This window comes from Patagioenas fasciata, chromosome 2, assembly GCF_037038585.1.
Source record: "Patagioenas fasciata isolate bPatFas1 chromosome 2, bPatFas1.hap1, whole genome shotgun sequence".
NCBI classification, from domain to species: domain Eukaryota; kingdom Metazoa; phylum Chordata; class Aves; order Columbiformes; family Columbidae; genus Patagioenas; species Patagioenas fasciata.
In genome coordinates this window covers 130,881,192-130,900,307 of record NC_092521.1, presented here as the reverse complement: position 1 = coordinate 130,900,307, position 19,116 = coordinate 130,881,192, and the positions used below count along the sequence as shown (strand labels likewise).

The window sequence follows — 19,116 nt, the reverse complement described above, 5'->3', positions numbered from 1 at the left end:
CAAGGGAACCTCTGCTCCAACACCCGGAGCACCTCCTGCCCTCCTGCACTGATCTTGATGTCTGCAGAGCTGTTTCTCTCACATATTCTCACTTTCTCTGGCTGCTGCTGCCCATTGTTTTTCCCTTTGTGTTACCCCAGAGGTGCTACCACTGTCACTGATGAGCTTGGCTTTGGCCAGCCATGGGTCCATCTTGGAGCCATCTGGCATTGGCTCTGTCGGACATGGGGGAAGCTTCTAGCAGCTTCTCACAGAGGTTCCCTGTAGCCCCCCTGCTACCGAAACCTTGTCATGCAAACCCAACAAAATAAAATGAAATTGCTTTCAAAACAGCAAAGACAATTTTATAAACATTTTTCCTTATGCTTCTATAGGTTGTTTGACTTGTTGCCCTGTTTCTTTTATTAGGAGAGCTGTGTTTATGAGCCTTTAGCATGTAGAGAGGTGTATTCCAGGAAGGTCTTCCCTTCATTCCCTAATGTGCATGCATATTAGTTCAAAAGCATTTTTTTTTTTCTTAAGCAGCCCTATTACAACGGTTGCTTGGCAATTCAGCCAGCCTGAGGGTACCAGTGGTGGTGTCCTGCAGGTCACACCAGCTTGCACTGCCTGGGCCACATTTCATCCCGTCCCATGGCTGTGAACAGGGCTCTGCCCTAGCCTTGAGTGGTTGCGTGGCCATACAAAACAATGATCCCATTTGAAATGAGTGAAGAAATCCAACGGTGACTGCAGTGGCTTCCCTGGACCAGGCTTAAGCTTTGCCCTTTTGCCAGCAGCATAGCTTTGGGTTATCAACAGCTTTATAGCTACTACATGTCCCTTAAGCAAGGGCATAGTTTGACTGTCCTTTCCTTGGCATTCAATGCCACATTACATGTCCATGTCCCTTCTACGGCTTAATAACCTCCCTTCCCCCCACTCCCCTTTCCCCATCTTTTCTTTTAAGTGGACTGGATACCAAGCCCAAATAATGGTGCAGCCCCAACACAGACCTTGGGGCAGCCAACAGGTGCTGCAGCTGGGAGCTGCTCAATGAACCCTAGGGCGCTGGGGCAGAGGACCTGGGCAACCTGCAGCACTTTTAAACCTGTAGAATGAAAACTCGCTTTGTTGCCTAATATGCATCTTCCTAAAGAACTTAATGGAACAAAAATGAGAAATTTGCTGCAGCCTAAAAGTCATTTGTGCCTTTGAAGTCCATCTTGAGTTTTGCAAACTTTTGGTCATTTTAGAAGAACTGAGCTGAATTTGAATCCCGAATCACATGGAGTGCAACTTGTTTCTCTCCTAGGAAAAGAGAACAGTGTGTATTCCACAACTTTCAGCTGCAGACTTTTCTTTAGCCTAGACATGAGCCTTGCATAAATTCAGACCTCACCAATTATTATGGCTTTATCAAGAACCTTATTAGTGATCATTAAAAATAAACTTGCTTAGAAGGTGACTGCTATGTGCAAAGCCCATCATTCCTATTTGCTTTGTGACTATTAATGTTTTTTTTAATGCTTATACATTAGTGCAAGGAATAGTGTTAGCATAATTCTAGTGTAAAATAAAACCAGCTGTATCCATTATAAGTGCATTACTGCCAGGAACTGTAAATATGTTTATGCCTGATAGCCTTTTGACTCAATAATATCCTGCTATCTCTGTTGGGCAGGCAAGTTTTTAAACCAAGAAAAGACAGGTTATGATTTTTATAACCAAACTGTGCTTCTTTTTGAAGTATGTTATCTAAATTCAATTTTTAAGGCAGTCATTAAAAAAATCTGCCTGTGATTTTAAAGGAGAACAATTGAAATGTCATCTTCAAAGTGGTGGCAAGAAGGTACAACGTGCACTAAGAACAAGTTATTCCTCCCAGATACACACATACGCAGACAAACCCTGCCATATCATACCATACAAACAATTTTAATTGTGTAGTTACAGTCAATAACCACTCCTAGTCAGAACATTTCTGCATAAAGAAAATTGTGATACACTTATAAAAACAGCCAGCTGTAACAAAATAACTGGTGTTTTCATAGCAATAAACTCATAAAAAAGAAATACACCTTTATACAGAAAATTTATACAGCTGTAGCTTTAAAATTGATTGTAAACCAAAGGAAGACACATTGCAAACATCAATTATTTTCACATTAATTGCATAAGTTTCTAAGGTGATCTATTAGTTTTATTTACCTAAGCTTATTTGCATGATAGTAAAAATTGCATACAACAATAAGAGTGAAGCTTATAGTATGAATTGCTTGGATAACATAGAGCACTTTTTATAGGCAACTGTGTAAAGCACATTTTCTCTATTTAAAACTTTTAAGACACTTTGTTTTACTGCCCATCAAAATACATTTATAAATAGAAAAAAAATCAGTATGATAACAAGAGAAGCAATATTACATTTAACGGAAACTTCCAAAAAATTAATTACAACATGATGCTGCAGGATCTACAAATAAATAATGAGGACTAACTTGTGTTTCACATTTTCCTTTTCATTTTGTTTAAAACCATGTAACAATGAGAATGGAAAAAAAAAATACAGTGATCTTTATTTCCAAAAGAAAACAAATCTGAATTACGGCAGTGCCATATAATACAAGGCATTTGTTGGCATATGTTATCTTTAAACTGCATTCCACAGTCTATAGTTCTTTTGTAACATACAATAGAACAAGAGTAACAAACTCTTTTTATTTTATTTTTTTAAATAAATGTGAGTTTCCAAAGATCAAGTGTGGAGTGCTACAGTAATAATTAAAAAACAAGAACAAAACAGAAACGAAAAACAGTAAATCACAAAAGTTGTAATGCTTGTCTGAAGGCTCCAGAATCAAAATCACTGGTATCATGCTTATTGGGTACACTCGCAGTGTATCCAGTGAACACAAATTAATATCAAACAATCCTCAACGCTTCAACTGTTGCTGTGAAGCAATTTGTAAAACAGAGTAAAACATCTAGTGCAGTTTGCATTATCCTTTATTTCAACTTTTGTGCAAGATTTGGAAGATTCATTGGCCAAACAATGAATAATAAAGGTTTTTGACAAAACGCAAGATGGAATTTTCATTTCATTAGTAAATACCAGTGGCACTGTTGAAAGAAAATAATACTTTTAGATCAGTCTTTCAATTCAGCATTAATCTCTGTGTTCCCTTCTACCGATAACTCGTCTTCTAGTTTAACTGAAAAAAGTGTGTTTGCATTTTTGTCTTGGATGCTGTCTTCTAAATCCTTGAGCAACTCTTCTTCCTTGTACTCTGCAACATCCACCTCCAAACCAGAATTGTCCTTCAGCTTCCCATGGTGCTTGAGATAATATCGCTGGTTCTGAAAGAACTTGATAATGGTGTACTTGGGCAGGTCAAGCTGAGCAGAGAGAGTCTGGATTGCTTCTTCATCTGGATACAGGCCTACGTCTTGGATGAAACTCTGTAGGATCCCTAGGGCTTCAACAGAAATCTTTGTTCGTGGTCGGGGTTTCTGACGATTTTCATCCTCAGATTCAGCTGGTGATGCCACTGTCGGTTGCCTTGGGGGTAGCCTGGGACCTGGTTGCTGTTGCTGCTGCTGCTGTTGTTGTTGTTGCTGTTGTTGCTGCTGCTGCTGCAAGACAAAGCATAGCATTTTTTTTGTACATGTATTCTTGCTCATAATTTGTGTTACCAAGAAAATCCAGGGTTGGGGGGGAAATTGCAAAGCTATAAACAAAGGCTTAGTGAGTTTAAAGAATAAAAAGGAAAGAGGAAAAAAAAAAAGGCGCATTATTGCTGAACCAGAATTAAAATATGAGTTAGTAACTCTCTGTACACCTCCCATGCATCTGTAATGTCTGTGAGCAGAGACCAGGGATAAAGAGTCTGTGAGACACGGACAGAGAGGTGGAAGGAAAACTCTGGCTTTGTCTGACTGAAAGCACTGATGACGTGACATTGGTGTGGTTTAGCTGACAAATTTTAATGAACGTGCTCCATGAGTCAAGTGCAGACAAGGCAAAATGCTAAGTAGGTGACATAGTATAGGATTAACTTCACCAGCTTAGCCAGAACTGTAGCAAGGGCAAAGTGAGAAAAATGCCAGATGAGGGCAAACGCACAGGAGCTCTGCCAGCAGCAGCAGCTGCTGCCCAAAAACAAGGGCTGCAAATCTAGCAATAGCTAAACTAAAGGACTAGGGGAATCTGGGTGAAGAAGTGCATTTTAGTTTAAGTGAGGAAACATCCCACTGCTGATCCAACCTTAGCATGCACTGAAGTCTCATGAAGCCTGCAAATGTTACGTGAGCTGAAAGCATGCAACATCACGCTGTCAAACCCAGCCTCGGCAAGGACAAAGAGATCTGGAGGTAGGAAATCTGTATTTCTGCTTTCGGCTCTGACCCCTCTTGCCTGTGGTCTCAGAGAGGGTCTGTCTTGCCTGTGTTCAAGTACCCCAATGTATAAACAGGGAATAAACATATTTACCTGGTTTTGTGTTTGTGCTGGGGATTATTTAGTTAATATTTATAAAGCACTATGATGCAAAGCTCTAAATAAGTTGCACTATTATTATTAGAAGGGAATATGCTGCATTCCAAAAATTGAGGCAATAAAAATGAGCCAGTATGCACATCAGAAGAATAAGATAAAGCAAATCATGATGTAAATAATTAACAAGAGCTTAAAATGAAGTTTTACAAGCATGGATTCAGAAACCTTCTTAAAAGGTGAACCCCAGGGATAGAAATGTTTTTCTCATCTACCACCGGAGTACAGTACACCATAAGATCATGTTTAAAATCAAAAGTAAATTTATCAGCTACTGTTTTTGTTGACAATTCTTTCGCTTCACAGCACAGGAAGCACTGGTTAGTAAGATATTTTGGATCAGCAAATTTCTTGTCATATGGTACAAACCACCAGCTATTATTAAAAAACAACAGCAGCAAAACAAGCAGTTGCTACCACTACATTTCATTTCCCTTTGCAAGTCTCCCCTCGACAATTTTTTGTGTGTTGGTAGCGGTTCCCAAGCTTCCAGTTGCAGCGGATCCTAAGAAGCACAAAACACTGTATGAACAGTACAATACTGCCCACTTCGCAGTGCCACTTGTGGTTGTGGAGACTTTGCATAGGTCTCAACACCCGGTTTAGAAGCCACTGCTTTAAGTGATCTTCTTATTGTAAGATCTGACACAAATGCTAGTGGAATTAGGGCTCTTGCCTCATCCTTGTTCACATAGTTTCATGTTTTATGGTCTGTGAGCAGTCCCATTCAAGGCTTCAATCCCAAAGAGATTCAAGACTACTCCCAGCACATTAAATTCTTAGAAGACTGGAGGCTTTGTACATACAGTTTGAAAACTCGTGTCTTAGCTACATATTTATGCATCTACAATTACCATGTAGAAGAGCAGAGACAAAACTCAGGCCAAATCTCCCAATCCTTACTCTTACAAGTCATATTAAGAGATTACAATGCAACTGCTTATGTGAATAATATTTGTAAGATCAAACACACAACTTTTATCAACAAGGCAAGAAAATCTAAGTAAGTACCATAATGGTTGAATGTTTATACTGTGCATAAGCTTCTCCTTTTATCCCCTTAAGAAGCGATTTTATTAAAAACAATGTACATTTTCAAACAAGTGCTGTTTTATTACTTAATATAGATCTTTCTCTCTCTTTTTGCTAAATCAAACAGCAAGTTTCCAGGCTTTCACAATTATTTTAGTACTTGATATCCTAAGGGATTGTCTTATTCAGTTTGCTTTATCTTTAATATACACTTGTGTTGTTTCTGGCTGTGAGATAACTCTATCCTTCCTAGCTTTGTAAATATTTTTCTGTATAGGTAGTACAAATGATACACTGGCTCTCAGCTGAGGTTGGGAAAGTACTGGGTAATACCTGCCCTTTAAGAGGGAGCAGTTAAAAGACTGACCTCAGGTCTTTCATGAGAAGGGATTAAAGAGTCGCCAGCTCAGAGAGACAACAGCTGACCTGGGCTACAATATTTAGCAAAACAGCCAGCCACGCTCCCAGCTCGTGGTGCCCGTGCGAGCAAAGGGTAAGCGCAGCCCCCGGAGGAGGGGGCACCGCCGGTGCTGCCCCAGAGTGCAGGGTGGCTGTTTCCGAGCCCCGTGGCGTGGGTTCTGCATCCCCTCCTCTCTGTCCCTTGTGCCAGCTCACCTGAGGAGCAGCACCCAGCCAAGGTCCAGTGGTCAGCAGGCCTGGTAAGAAAGCGCCTCTATGCTCTCCTTTCCCAAGGGTGGTGGGAGAGGGGCTCTGAAGGAAAAACAAACAAACATTGACTCACCCCAGCCTCGACTGGGGTTAAAGTGGGATGAGGAATCCCCTTCCCTTCACTCCTGCCCGGGGTGAGCCGCCGCTGTTGAGGGTTTGAGCTTAGCTTTTTGCACAGCAGCGCAACGAGGTCCGGGCATTGCTGCTGGTCAGGTGTTTGACAACGGGTGCCAAACGCCTTTGGGTCCTGCCACCTGTCTCGCCAGGGACAACCAGCACGGGGGCTTTGCCCTGCCCAGCACACAGCTGCCGCTGCACCACCACGGCCACGCACACTTGCGAAAAACCACCAAACCGAAACGAAAACCGTGGGTAGTCACACGCTCTCCTTTGAACTCTGGTGGTGGATGGCAGCGCGCTCTTATCTGCTACCGGGAGACCTGCATTTAGCCTGGCCGGGAGGAAAGAAACACTAATTTCCTTTGCTCCGTTTAAAGCTTTATTTACTTAGCGCTCTGCAGGATTGGCCAAGGTAAACTAACCTGAATCTGTTCTGCTGGCACATGGATAATGTGGGAAGGCCTGTCACCATGGTGATGAACTGCATTGCTTTCTTGTTCATAAATGGCATCACGTTCAGGCTGAGGAAGACTGAGGAACCTTCGGATCATGGAGAGATTCTCCCAGAGGGTCCTGTTCTCTGGTGAGGGATCTTCTTTCCAACGTAACAGCTCACAGAGCCACCCCTTGAAGATAACACCAGCAAAACATTAGTTTTTTTCCTCACTTCACAAGGGGCAAAATGATGGTGAAACATGTACTTTAGTGGTGCTGCATTCTCTCATGCTCTGCCCCGTTAGGAAAGGGCTTTCACTACACAGGCTGGGCTCAAGGCAAACACCGACACACCGAGGCTGCCGCGCTGTTTCACAAACCCTCACCAACCATGAGCATTTTGGAAAGCACCTTCCCCTTGGCCCTGCACTACAGTGCTGCTGTTTGCTTAGAAAGAAACCGGTGGATGAAGACAGAATCCCTTCTACAATCCCCTCTGCAGGACAGGAGTTTCACTGATGCCAAGGTATTCTCTCTGCTGCCTCTCTTTTTTATGCCCGAGAGCATCTACACCATGTTTCAGGAGCTGTCAGATCATCTGCTGAGCAATTCTTAAAATCCTGGTACTACTACTCAAAACAAGAAAGTACTTCAAATATCTACCTTGACTGTAGGGCTGCCTAATGTAAATCATAGCGGTAGAGGAGCTCCCTAATGTCCTTTCAAAAGACAGGAATCCTGCAGTCAAGTAATATTTTCTTCTTATCTGCTACAAGTAGTGGTGCCTCTGCAGGTGAACTTATTTCAAGTGATAGATGATTATCTCTTTCAGGATTTTTCTCATAAACCCAGAAAAAAACCCCGAACAAAACAGTCTCAGTTTTACGTGCACTATTAGGACATGGCGGGGAGCAAGATATGATGAGGCTTCTGATACATGCTTTATACCGTTTCCACATCATAGGACAGCAAGTTGCCTAAGAGCTTACCTACTCTAATTCACACGTGGTTTTGGGATACATACCACAAAATCAGCTACAGAATCCCCTGCAAGAACTGCAGCAGTTGCTAATTTTCTTCTAAAGGAGACATACAAGTCTATCTTGAAAAGTTAAAAATTTAGTTGAGGATTTTTTCTTAACTATGCACTGATAGTTTTAAAATAAGAGTGCAAATGCTCTAGCTAGTACAGTGTGCATCAGCAGCAATTTTTTTGTATATTAAAATTTAGAAACAAAATATTACATTTATAAAACATGCACACTTCCTTTCTTTCAGCTTCAAGGATCTGTTTTCAAAACTAGGTCCATGCAATTTTATTTCTTAGTACTGTAGGAAAGATAATGTGACATTTTATTGAATCAACAAATAATATAAATGTACAGAAGCTTTTAGATCCTTTTTATATATACTGGTAGTTGAAAAATGGTTTATCCAGACTAGTTTACTACTAGATACAATAGATACATAGACACAATATAGATATGTATTTTCTTGAAGACATTCATATCTTCAGCTAGCAGTTAATAAATGCAGTGTAAAAATATTGCCATGATAGGAAGAAGTGAAAGTAAACAAATAATCTTAATTCATTCACATTGTATACAAAAATATTTAGTGAATTATATATAAAAATTTGAAGTATATTCTGTTTGGTGTAAGTGGAAAACTGAACAATGTCACAGGAGAAAATGCCCCCAAGAAACAGAAATAACCAAAATGACAAATGTTAGAGAGATAGTGGTAGCAGAGTTGAGAAAGCAAAAAAATGTAAATGGGGCAAAAATCCGCTGGGTGCTCATCAGGTATCCTAGGGAGGGAGGGGAAGCAGAAGGGGCCCCCTACACCCCTGGAATGGACCCAGGGATGGGCCCCCCACTGCAACCCATTCCTTGACCACACACTAAGGGTAGACGCTGGGTATTGTCCCAGGGCTTAGTAAGCTGGGCCAAACACCTTCATATAGAGTACAGAACATACAGCCTGCCCCAGCTGGAATCATATGTCATGTTTTTAAAGCAGTGGAAAGGGTCTGTGAATTATCCCTCCTCATCCTAAGGTGCCCTGGGACCCATTAGCAGGTTAGTGTATGAACTCTCCCTGATCACTAACCAAATCAACACGTTGCTTGTGGTACAACGCTGGATTATGCTCAGCAGCAGTATTAGTTTTCTGCAGCAAGTTTAAAAGATGGGCAATCAGAAAACATAGGCAGTTTGCTGGGGATGGAGGGGAGAAGAAGATGAAGAGAGACAAATCTAGATATTTTTAATTGAAATGCAGTTCTAAAATTTTTAACTAAGAAAACCTCCCAGAAACCAACACAAAACAAACAAAAAGCCCAAACAAACACCAACTCCAAAAACCCAAACACCCCCCCCCAAACCAAATAAAACCCCCCAAACATAAAAAACAAACAAAAAACCAAACCAAACCAAAACCAATACAAAGAAAATCCCAACAAACCAAACCAAACCAAACAAACAAACAAAGCAGCCTGCCCTGAAGCATAAAAACCGTCCTTTGGTTGTCTGGAGTCTGCACTGCTTCACATTGCAGTTGGTCCTCTTTCTAGTGGTGGTGAACCAGAGAGCAGAACTGACTTTCACGGCAGTTTGGTAGAAGTGGTCTGGTGACCATGTGACCCACTGATTTTTTTGGAAAAAAAAAAAAAGTCCAGTAGTAAAAATAATTCCTAAGCAATCACATTTCATGTTGATTAAACATATTTCACAACAACTAAGAAATTCCTTCTCCCGTTGCCGTCTTTGTTTCTATATTTCATAGGTCAGACCTTATTTTTATTAATTACTGACAACTAACATTATATTCCCAGTATTTTTAAAATCAATTTATTATTTTTGCACTCACTGAAATAGATTTCTAATTCCTTATCTAAAAATGATTTGATGAATTGTAACCTGAAGCATGCGTGTGCTGGTCTTTCAGGGAAGCACTGATTTTGAAATATTGAAATCAGATGCTTCTGGCATGGTACACACAATAAGACTGTTATTCTACCAAAATGTCTCTTTTGCACTGGGTTCTTCACATTTTTAAAAAAGTAGACATACTCTGATGTAAAACATATGATGGGCAATGTGGAAACAACCAACTAAATTCTTCTGAAATTACAAGGATAGAAACAATGTTTTGGTCTTCATGGTTTATTTCTGGAAATATTTATGGAAATATTCTCAGAAGAGACAGTAAATGGTCAGTTACAGAGGCTATATGGGTTTGCTTCATTAGGAGATCACAAACTTTATACTAATATGCTTTCTTTTGGTTCAAAGGAAACAAACAAAAACCTAATCATTTCATTTAGTTTCAGGTTCAGAATTCTGTATCTGACCTAAAGGTCATTCAAAAAAGCCAACTAAATGAGAATGTATGAAATGTTTTGTAAATTTTAGGAAAAGTAATCATACAGGCTTTTCTAACGACAAATTTTAAGTTAGTTAAAATTTGTAAGTTTTGGTTCCTTTTGATCTAAAGAAGTAGGAACTGCTGTAGTTAATGCAGTTGAACTTCCAAGTGAACCTAACAAGGCTGATTTTTCTCCTCTTACACTCATTTAAGTCTAGAATGATTTCTGTCTAGTTCAAGCAATTTATGCTGAAGGAAGGCTTGGACCAGTGTTTTTTCATGTCTTTATAGTCTTACAGGAAGTGGAAAGGACCACAAAATAATAAGTAAATATTTATAACCCAGATTAGATCACAACTGGCTTATGCAATATATATAGCACATTGTTAGAAAAACAACCTTAAAATAATTAAGCTGATTTATCTATGCAGCAAGGCAAACCCCCCAAAACTCTGCAGTGACATTGGGAACAATCTTCATTTTAAAACAGAGTAAATTTGCCAGGCAACATTACACTGAATATAAAGAGAGTACAATGCAAAATATAAACATTAGCCACATGTAAATATGTTTGGAGAACTTTCAGGATGTTACTACTTTTCAAACTGACAAAGTTTAATTTGACACCTTCTGTTCTAAAACCTTTGTTTCTATTCAAAATCACGCCTTTAGCTGCTATCAATCACTATGCTCTCCCTATTACTTAAAATACTGGCATGGGCCCTGGATAAGCTGAAAATGCCATGCAGATGAATTCTGAGATAATATGTTCAAACCTGTTATATACAACACAAATCCTGTAAAGTTATGTATTGTAAACCTACATTTATTGGGAACTAAAAGTCTTAAATCCATCTGCTATGAAGAAAATACTGTTATGCACTTTCAAGTAACCAAGTACCATCTGCAAAGGTCTTGCTACAGTAAGCAAGAAAATGGTGAAAAAAAAAAAAAAAAGATGCTAAACCTAAGATATTTAAAATAAATAAGAGTCTTCTGCCTGGTTTTCTGATAGAGATTTAGTAAAGAAACATAAGACATTAGAGGAAAAAAACCTGTGAAAGCCGAACTGCCAAACTATTGCAGAAAAAGCGCAAAGAGGATAACTGCCAAACATTAGACTCTGCAAGACCCATGAACATGCGTATTTTGAAGAAAGCATTGATGAATTTCATCTACATATCCAAATGCTATTTCATTCAGTCTGACCTGTGCTGTGTTTAAATCAAATCTTCTACTCTTTTACATGGAGTTTCTAACAAACTATTCCTGCATTTCTTATTAAAAGATAATTGAAATCTGCACTTAAGGTGTAAATACCAATCCTAACTAGATCGAAGAGGGCAGCACTACAATCATGAACGCTGGGCTTTCCAAATCAGCAATAAACACATCTAGTCTGGGAAGAAAGGGATTCAAGGTGGAGCAATTGAACTCTGTTGTTTGGTGAATTTGTTATTGTGATAATAATTTGCCAAATGATGAATATTTCTTACAGAATAAGTAACAAAGACTCCACCATTTTTTTTAAAAGAGCTGTAATTTGAATTTAAGTAGGCAAAAGATTTTAAAGTATCAAAACCAAGATATCAACAATTTTTCTTTGGTATAGTATATCTAAGATTATTTTGTATCCTTCTCTGGGGCATATAGTATAATAAAAATAGATGGTGTTAGAAATCAGTCTAAATAGGGAGGTATTCGATACAAACATTTTAGCAAAAAGTGTGAATTGCATTTGAGCATCTACTGTGAACAAAGACTAAGTACATAATCCATTAAACAGTACTTCTAGCTCAAAAATTTGAGTATTGTCAACTAAACTAAAGTAGGCATTTTGAATGAGCATGTTTTCAGCAACTAACTATAAAGCTAGCAATTTATCATTCAGCAAATAATTTTCTACTTTTAAAAGAATCAGTAAGTGTTACTTATGCTAATGAAGACTCTGTTTAATCTGCCCACAAACATGCTAATAGAGGGCATTTTTTTTTATTTACAATGCTGAAGGCACTCCAGTTTATAAAACACAGATATGAAATTACACTTGGTAAAATGGGCTCTTAATTGTCTGAGCAACCCAAATCCTTCACCTTTAACACAAAAGCTTATAGACAAAACAAAGGAAAGAACTCATGAACTAAACTTTAAATATTGACTTTTTCCCTTTCAAAAGCCATCCAACTCGCTTTACAAATCTCATTTTTGTTCCAAACGGCTGCGTTCATCATAGGTATTTCCATTTCTTTTCAAAACAGAATCCGCATGTAAAAGAGAAGAAAAAAGGCTGACATCACCACTCCAGTATATGCACTAAGTCTTAGTCTTTAGTATTAAACTTGTAAGCTGCTCATTGTACAGAAAGGTTGCTTTTGGAAAAGTCATAATACTTTGAATGAGATACATAATGGTAGCAAAGCAGTACTGAAAGCATTTTAAATTATTTACTAGGTTAAAAGGGTGAAATGGTACTTTAAATACATCAAATTTCATCATCTGGGCCATTTTTTGGTGGCAAAGTGGTATTGATCTTTCCAAATGCTTAAAATTAACTATTTCCAGAAGGTCATTATTTGATTAAAGGCATTAAAGTTGAGGGCAAGAAACGATGCACTTTGTCTTCTTTCCCATTCAAATAATCATGTAATTTAATCAGAACTATCCCTTCATGTCTTGTAATAAAAATGTTTGTCTTAAGATATTGTTCTTTACCTAACATATTAACCTTTAAATGTTATGAAGTTCTTAAGAATAATCTCTGCTTAGAGAAGATTCTTCCATAATGCAATGAAAGGATCTCCAGCATTTAAATTGATAAGGCCAAATTTCCCCTACACATTGACTGGAAAACGCATTAAACTCTTCAACTGAGATTTCTCACAGTGTTCAACAGGATTGAAAATGCAGGGAGTTCTGAAATCAGTAAGTTCATGCATATGGCATTGAGAAGCAAAATAAACAAATGTCACTTCAGCACAAACAAATATGACAAATAAGTAACAATTGACACCGCTTTAATTTATATATGAAATGTGTTTTGTGTTATATTTGTCTGATCTGGCAAAATATAGTAGGGAGCACCCACCACAAGGTAAGAACAGAACATATAATTCAAAATCCATTTTCAGGCTGAGGTTACTTAAATCTGACTTCTTTCTGGGTGGAATACCTGTGGGTTCAGACATGGGAACAAGCCTAGATGATGAAAGCAGTCCTTTCTTGCTTTAAATGTTCTTCTGGAATTTCCTGACTACAGAAAAATTTATTTTGACTGCAGGTTTATCTTTCCTAAAATACATAAATTGTCCTGGTCATCTTCCATGCAAAGCTGAATAGACCTAAATGCTTCACAAAAGAAATTAAATCTATTAAAAGAAGGGCCACTGTGTATTTTTACAAAATTTTAGGAAAACTAATCATCTACCAGACTTAGTAGTTTTTCATACCAAACCACACATTTGTTAGTGAAAATCTTTTCAATTTAGCTTATATTTTCAAGTAATTTTAAGAACTGACTTGTGAGGTACATACTTTCAAATAATTTTAAAAACTGCTGACAGTGTTCAATATTTTGGGATTTCCCAATTTTGCTCACAAACCTGTGCATCTGTAATTCAAGAAGCAAAAGCTGCTTTTCAGCCTGCTCCAGAAGATGAGCAGAAATACCAGAATATGAACGCCTCTTCTTGAGATGTGGCCTAAAGTGATAATAAATGTCTCCAGAAAGATGGTCGCCTTACTATTTTATTTACACTAATCAGCATTAAGTTTCAGGCTCTGCCTTTGAGCATTCCCCTAAATCAGAGAAAGTTTGAAACCTGAAGCTGTCCTTTATCTCCAGGTATTTCTGGTTTATCTATTTCACCGGCTTTCATTCCTAGAGCATTGAAAGGGGAAGCCAGATGTGAATTTTAAGTAAATCTCTATCCGCCATCATAATAGATGAGATTTAGCAAAACAAACAAACTGAAAAGCCCACAACCTCATAGGGCTTTTCAGAAGAAAGGTAAACTTCACTAGCAGGAAAAACTTCCTTTGAAGAATACTGAAACAGATTATGCCATTTCCTTAAATTTCTTATCCAATTCAGCTGCACCATCTGTCTGGATGTTATCGCCACCTTTTCCCTGGGTTGTGGGGAAAAAAACCCCATAAAATATGACCAAACAGCTAAGAGTCATACTGACAGTATTTCAGTGCAATTTTTTTTGTGTGTGATATTGTAGGGGAAAAGGATTCCTAATGTCTCTCCTTCCCTCTGCTTTTTCTCCTCTCTAGCTGCAGCACTTAAAAATTAAACACATATTTCTATTCTTGTAAACATCCAAACAAATAAATAGGAAAATGAGACTTGCTAAAGCAACTTGTAAAATTCATTGACACGCAGGAAACAAGGTACAAAATCAAAGCAGCCTGGAGAGCTGTGGTCCTGCTCTTACACCCTCGTCCGTTGTATGAAACCTGTCCCTCTATGTGGAGCCACAGTGAGCAGCTCGGAGCCAGCGCTGCCGAAAACTTGTTGAATTAAGGGCTGAGGATGCATCAAATCTGGTGGGTATATTCCCTGTGTATGAGTACTTAAGACGCACCACCAGCTCATGGAAAGAAAAAACCCATTACTCTAAAATGGACTGAAAACCTAAGTATCATTACTTTTTAGTTGTGCACAGAGAGAATTGAATAATCAAAATGAAGGGCTTCTCCGCAGCTTGGTTTCACTGCTCTCAGCCTCCTCCACCTTTCCTTTCCCTCGTTCACATGTATCTTTTTTACAGTATTGCCTTCAATTGCCTAGAAATGATAGATAGGCACAAGCCCTAATCAAAAACATAATATGCATGCCTTTGAAAATCTTATATAAAATGCAACTACATTCATATGTAAAAAGAAGGTAAAAAAGTAACAGATGCAAAAAAACAGTGGGTGAAGCTTTATTCTGCCTTCTTCTACTCCAGATCCTTCCTCTTTCACACACATGATTCAATTGGCATTGTAACCAAGAGATACGTGTGACAAAAATTGACTTAATGATATAAAACCAAACCAAAACAACAACAACAACGAAAAAACAACTGTTAATTATTAAATAAGTCAGTGTCAGTCTGGTACATTAATTTTAAAGTCCGTACAGATGAAATGGGCCAGTGAGTTTCACTGAGGGTGACTGGTAATATCTTTTACTTTTCATCTTTTTATTTTTTATCTTTTATCCCTTTATCTTTTATCTAAGTAGAGAGAATTACTGATTTCACTGCAATACCGATGCTTCCCTTGAAAGTAAATACAATTCTAAATCCAACCATGACCCTTAATAGCCCATATATATTTATACTTAAACACGCAATCAATTTTTGTATGGCAGCAGTTTAGTTAGAGAAGAGCCTTTAACAGAAAGAGACTCGCAATTTTAAAAATCTTTTTTATGACTATCAATTTACAAGTGAACAGCAAATGCTTATTATTACATTGCTTACAGAGATTTAACATTTGCTTTGGGGGAAAGACCTCCAGTAAAAAGGCCATAGGGCCAAAATGTCACTTCCGTAATTACTTAGATGCGTGTACATCACGTTGTTAGATTTATTTTTTTTAAAAGGATTATAATTTCCCAGAGGGACTAATTTAAATCCATGGCTTCTTGTCATACACTTTTTCTTTCCAGAATTCATTTTGGATCAGAGGAAGTTGTACCACACACCGAGGAATCACAGGCTCATAGATATTTGGACTTCACTGTAAATTCAGTTCAGCTGACAATATGTTCCAACAAGCAATATCATTCCAAAACATACACAGCTCAAATCCATTCTCAGGCATCCCTTCACATTTTTATGGCCTAAATGTTTCTATACAGATTTGAATTAAGATATTTAAATATTCTGAGAAAATTTCTTCTAACTTGTCTCTTGCAGTTCAGCTGGCTTCTGTGGCTCTTGGTTTCATAGTGAAGAACGCTTAATGTTCTGATAATGCCAAGGCTGAGGGCAGTCTTACAGAAATTAAGAAGTCACTTTTCCCTAACTTTCCTCTAGATTTTATTAACCACTGAAACAGTCAGAAAATTAATAACGCATATAACCTCATTGCAGTTAAAAAAAAATATATATTTTAAATCCACACCTGTTAAAGACAGACACTTCCCAGCAAGTTAGAAAAGACTAACCACTAGCATTTATCTCACCTATGGATAAATAACGGCAGTGAAGCTGTTACGAAGCTAAAATACTGCAGTACTTTCGCCTGGGGAATAGACTGGAAAGAATAGGAAAGCCGGATCAAAAGGGAAGCTGCGGAGATCATGTTTCTCCCTCCTGGCTGGCTGAGGGTGGGAACCAATACAAGAGTGTTTCCAGGTTGTTTTTGCCTTCCGGATGGGGACAAGAACAGCCACAAAGGAAAAGCTCCTGGGTAGACCAGTACTTAGCATTACAGTTTTCCTCACCAGCCAAGAAAAGCACCAGCCAAGCTGAGCCCCAGCCAGCAGCTTCTGCCCTTAGATCAGGCGTTGCGTGAAGCAGGCATGTTTCTTCCTGCCCTCATCCCGCTTCCCCAGGTAAAAAAGATCAATCCCTTTAGTTAGACTCTGTCCTCGTGTTAAATAAGAGTGGCAAATGATTTCTCAGAGGTGAAGCAAAGTGGCTGCCCCCAAAATAATCTCATTTAATCCCCTGATAGCTTTCTAAAGAAAATATCTGCTTTTATATAAACAGTGGAAAGTTCCTATATCTGCAGAGCGTTCTCTTGCATGTTACATATAGTAGAGATGCTAAGCACCAGGCTCAGTAAAATACCTAGTCACCTTAGTAAACCCAAAGATGTAACTGATAAGCGTGCAAATCTTGCTCAGTTGAGGTCCAAAACTTCGGGGAATTCTGCTAAGGACAACTCAGTCCAAACGCCTTTACTTCACGAAGACCCTGAGGACTATTTTCATTTGCTTCTCGAATGCCATCCCGAAATAAGGGAACGTGACACTGCACAGGAATAAAACCCAGATGACCGCTGAATAACAATGTGGATTCAGATAAAATTTGGCAGATTTGGAATGAGATAAATATTTGCAAATTGGAATTCTTCCCCACCCAGCTAGCTGCACGTTTGCCCTGGTCTATTCATTGTATGCCAGCAGTTTGGGGTAATTTGTAACCAGAAATCTGAAGTCTGACTTGGAGGTTAAATTTGAGGAAAATGAAAAAACGGTCATAATGAGAAATTGTTAGGAATAGTGAAATTAAGAAGTATCTGCAGCAAAACATCGTCTCCTTTCCCACCTTGCACCTAGAAATCCTGTAACATTCTTTCAGGTGGTGTATGTTTTGAACTATCCACTTTAACATTAAGGGAGAAAACACAGTTATCTGTTATTTCTTACTCCTCCCTTCACCCAACAACCCCTTCACCTGAATTGTAATTAGTCACTCCTTTGACAAACCGCTTCTCAGACCGTTACTGTATATTTGTGTTTGCACAAGATGCCTTTATTCTTTGCAGTAACGTGTTTGGCAGCTCTCGGTTTTTCAGGAGGAATTTTACCCTATCATTTCCTGTTTAGTTACGGGTTCAGCTCGCTTTTGTTTTCCGCGCTGTTTGCTCGGTACCCTCCTTCCCCCATTGCCGGGAACCACGGGCTGCTCGCTAACTCCTCAGCCTCCTCCTCGGCTCTGGCATTACAGCTTTGTTTTCATTTCCCTACGTCATTAACACTCGTACAGCTCACTCAGACTTTCCCCCCCACTTTTCATTTTTTTTAACAGTGCTTTAGTTTCTTCACATTAAAACACCGATACACCAAATCTTCAAAAGCCTCTGAAATCTGTGATCTGCCCACAGCAGGCACGAGGAACCTGAGAAATGGTGGGATGTCTGGGGTGCAGCTTCGGCACGCAGGAGACAGCAGTACAACAGGAGAAAGGGGAAGATGGAGCAAGACTGGATGGGGAGGGTGCATATGGGAGAGAAATGGGGTAGGAAAAAGTCAAAGGAGCGCTAACGGGAAAGTTTTAACGAGATGAATTAGTGAAAGTAGTGAGAGGAAAACAACACAGAAAGCGGGAAGAGAGATTAAGAAAATCCATCCTGCCAGAAACAGCACCTCTTGTCAGGCAGACAGCAGGTGCTGCCTGGGGAAGAGCTGATTCATGCATCTGGAGTGTAAGAACCAAAACACCCTTACCTAAGAAAGAAAATCTAAAAATAAAGACTCAAAGGAGGTGGGAGAGGGTGCCGTGCTTTTTTTCCTTTGGCAATCCAGTGCTTCCCGACTGCATGACATTTTTTGAATACTTTTGCCAAGAAACGAGAGCTGGATTTCCGGACCCTTTCAAGAATCCTTATGATTCAATTCAGCATTATCTCTTCCAACAAGAGCCCATCCTGCCCACCTCTTTACCTTACTCCAGACTCATTTTTGAGATATCTGCAGCCATAGCACCTCCAGGGCTTCAGCTGAACCTCAGGGATAGGATTTCCCCTTGGTTTGGGGTCTACACAGACCCAGGGGGAGTCAGTAACAGAGGTGGCACTGCTGTGCAGCAAGGGATGCTGATAGTACACCTGCAGTGACCTACTCCAGCTCCGGGGGAACTAGTAACACAGGCAGTAACTGCTGGCCCAATGGGAAGATTGTGTGGTTTTTAAGCCTCTCTGCAACAGTCTCTGGGGCCATGTATGCAGCTAAATTTTTTGCTATGATTTGTGCCTTCAGTGGCTTACAAAACTATCCCACTCACCTCCTCCTGACCAACTTTGAGCACTGAGTCTTAGTTCCCTCTTGCCTGCACTTTCGATATTGTCACTGCATCACAAATCACTGGCAATGGATAAAACAGCCTCTTACTAAAGCTACTTTTTTTTTAAACCTCCCCTGGAAGCCTTATTACAGATTAGATTTGATGAATTTCTATCAGATGCACTGCACCACTCCTCTCACCTGACAATACCTGCAATAGCTTTGGGGA

At 39.2% G+C, this 19,116-nt stretch overlaps 1 protein-coding gene across 8 annotated transcripts in view; it reads right to left on the bottom strand.

Annotated features, from left to right (window-relative positions):
- Positions 1-1,896: 1,896 nt before the first annotated feature.
- Positions 1,897-19,116, bottom strand: part of SATB1 (SATB homeobox 1) — a 93,090-nt gene continuing 75,870 nt past the window's right edge. For 5 of the 8 annotated variants that reach the window (XM_065830680.2, XM_071804966.1, XM_071804967.1 and 2 more), the window contains 3 exons: positions 6,778-6,981; positions 6,182-6,277; positions 1,897-3,615 (listed from right to left, as the gene is read on the bottom strand). In XM_065830680.2, coding sequence (XP_065686752.1) covers positions 3,130-3,615; positions 6,182-6,277; positions 6,778-6,981 — 786 coding nt within the window. In that variant the 3' untranslated portion in view covers positions 1,897-3,129. The remainder of the gene's footprint in view (positions 3,616-6,181; positions 6,278-6,777; positions 6,982-19,116) is intronic. The other 3 variants (XM_065830684.2, XM_065830685.2, XM_065830686.2) reach the window with 3 other exon arrangements.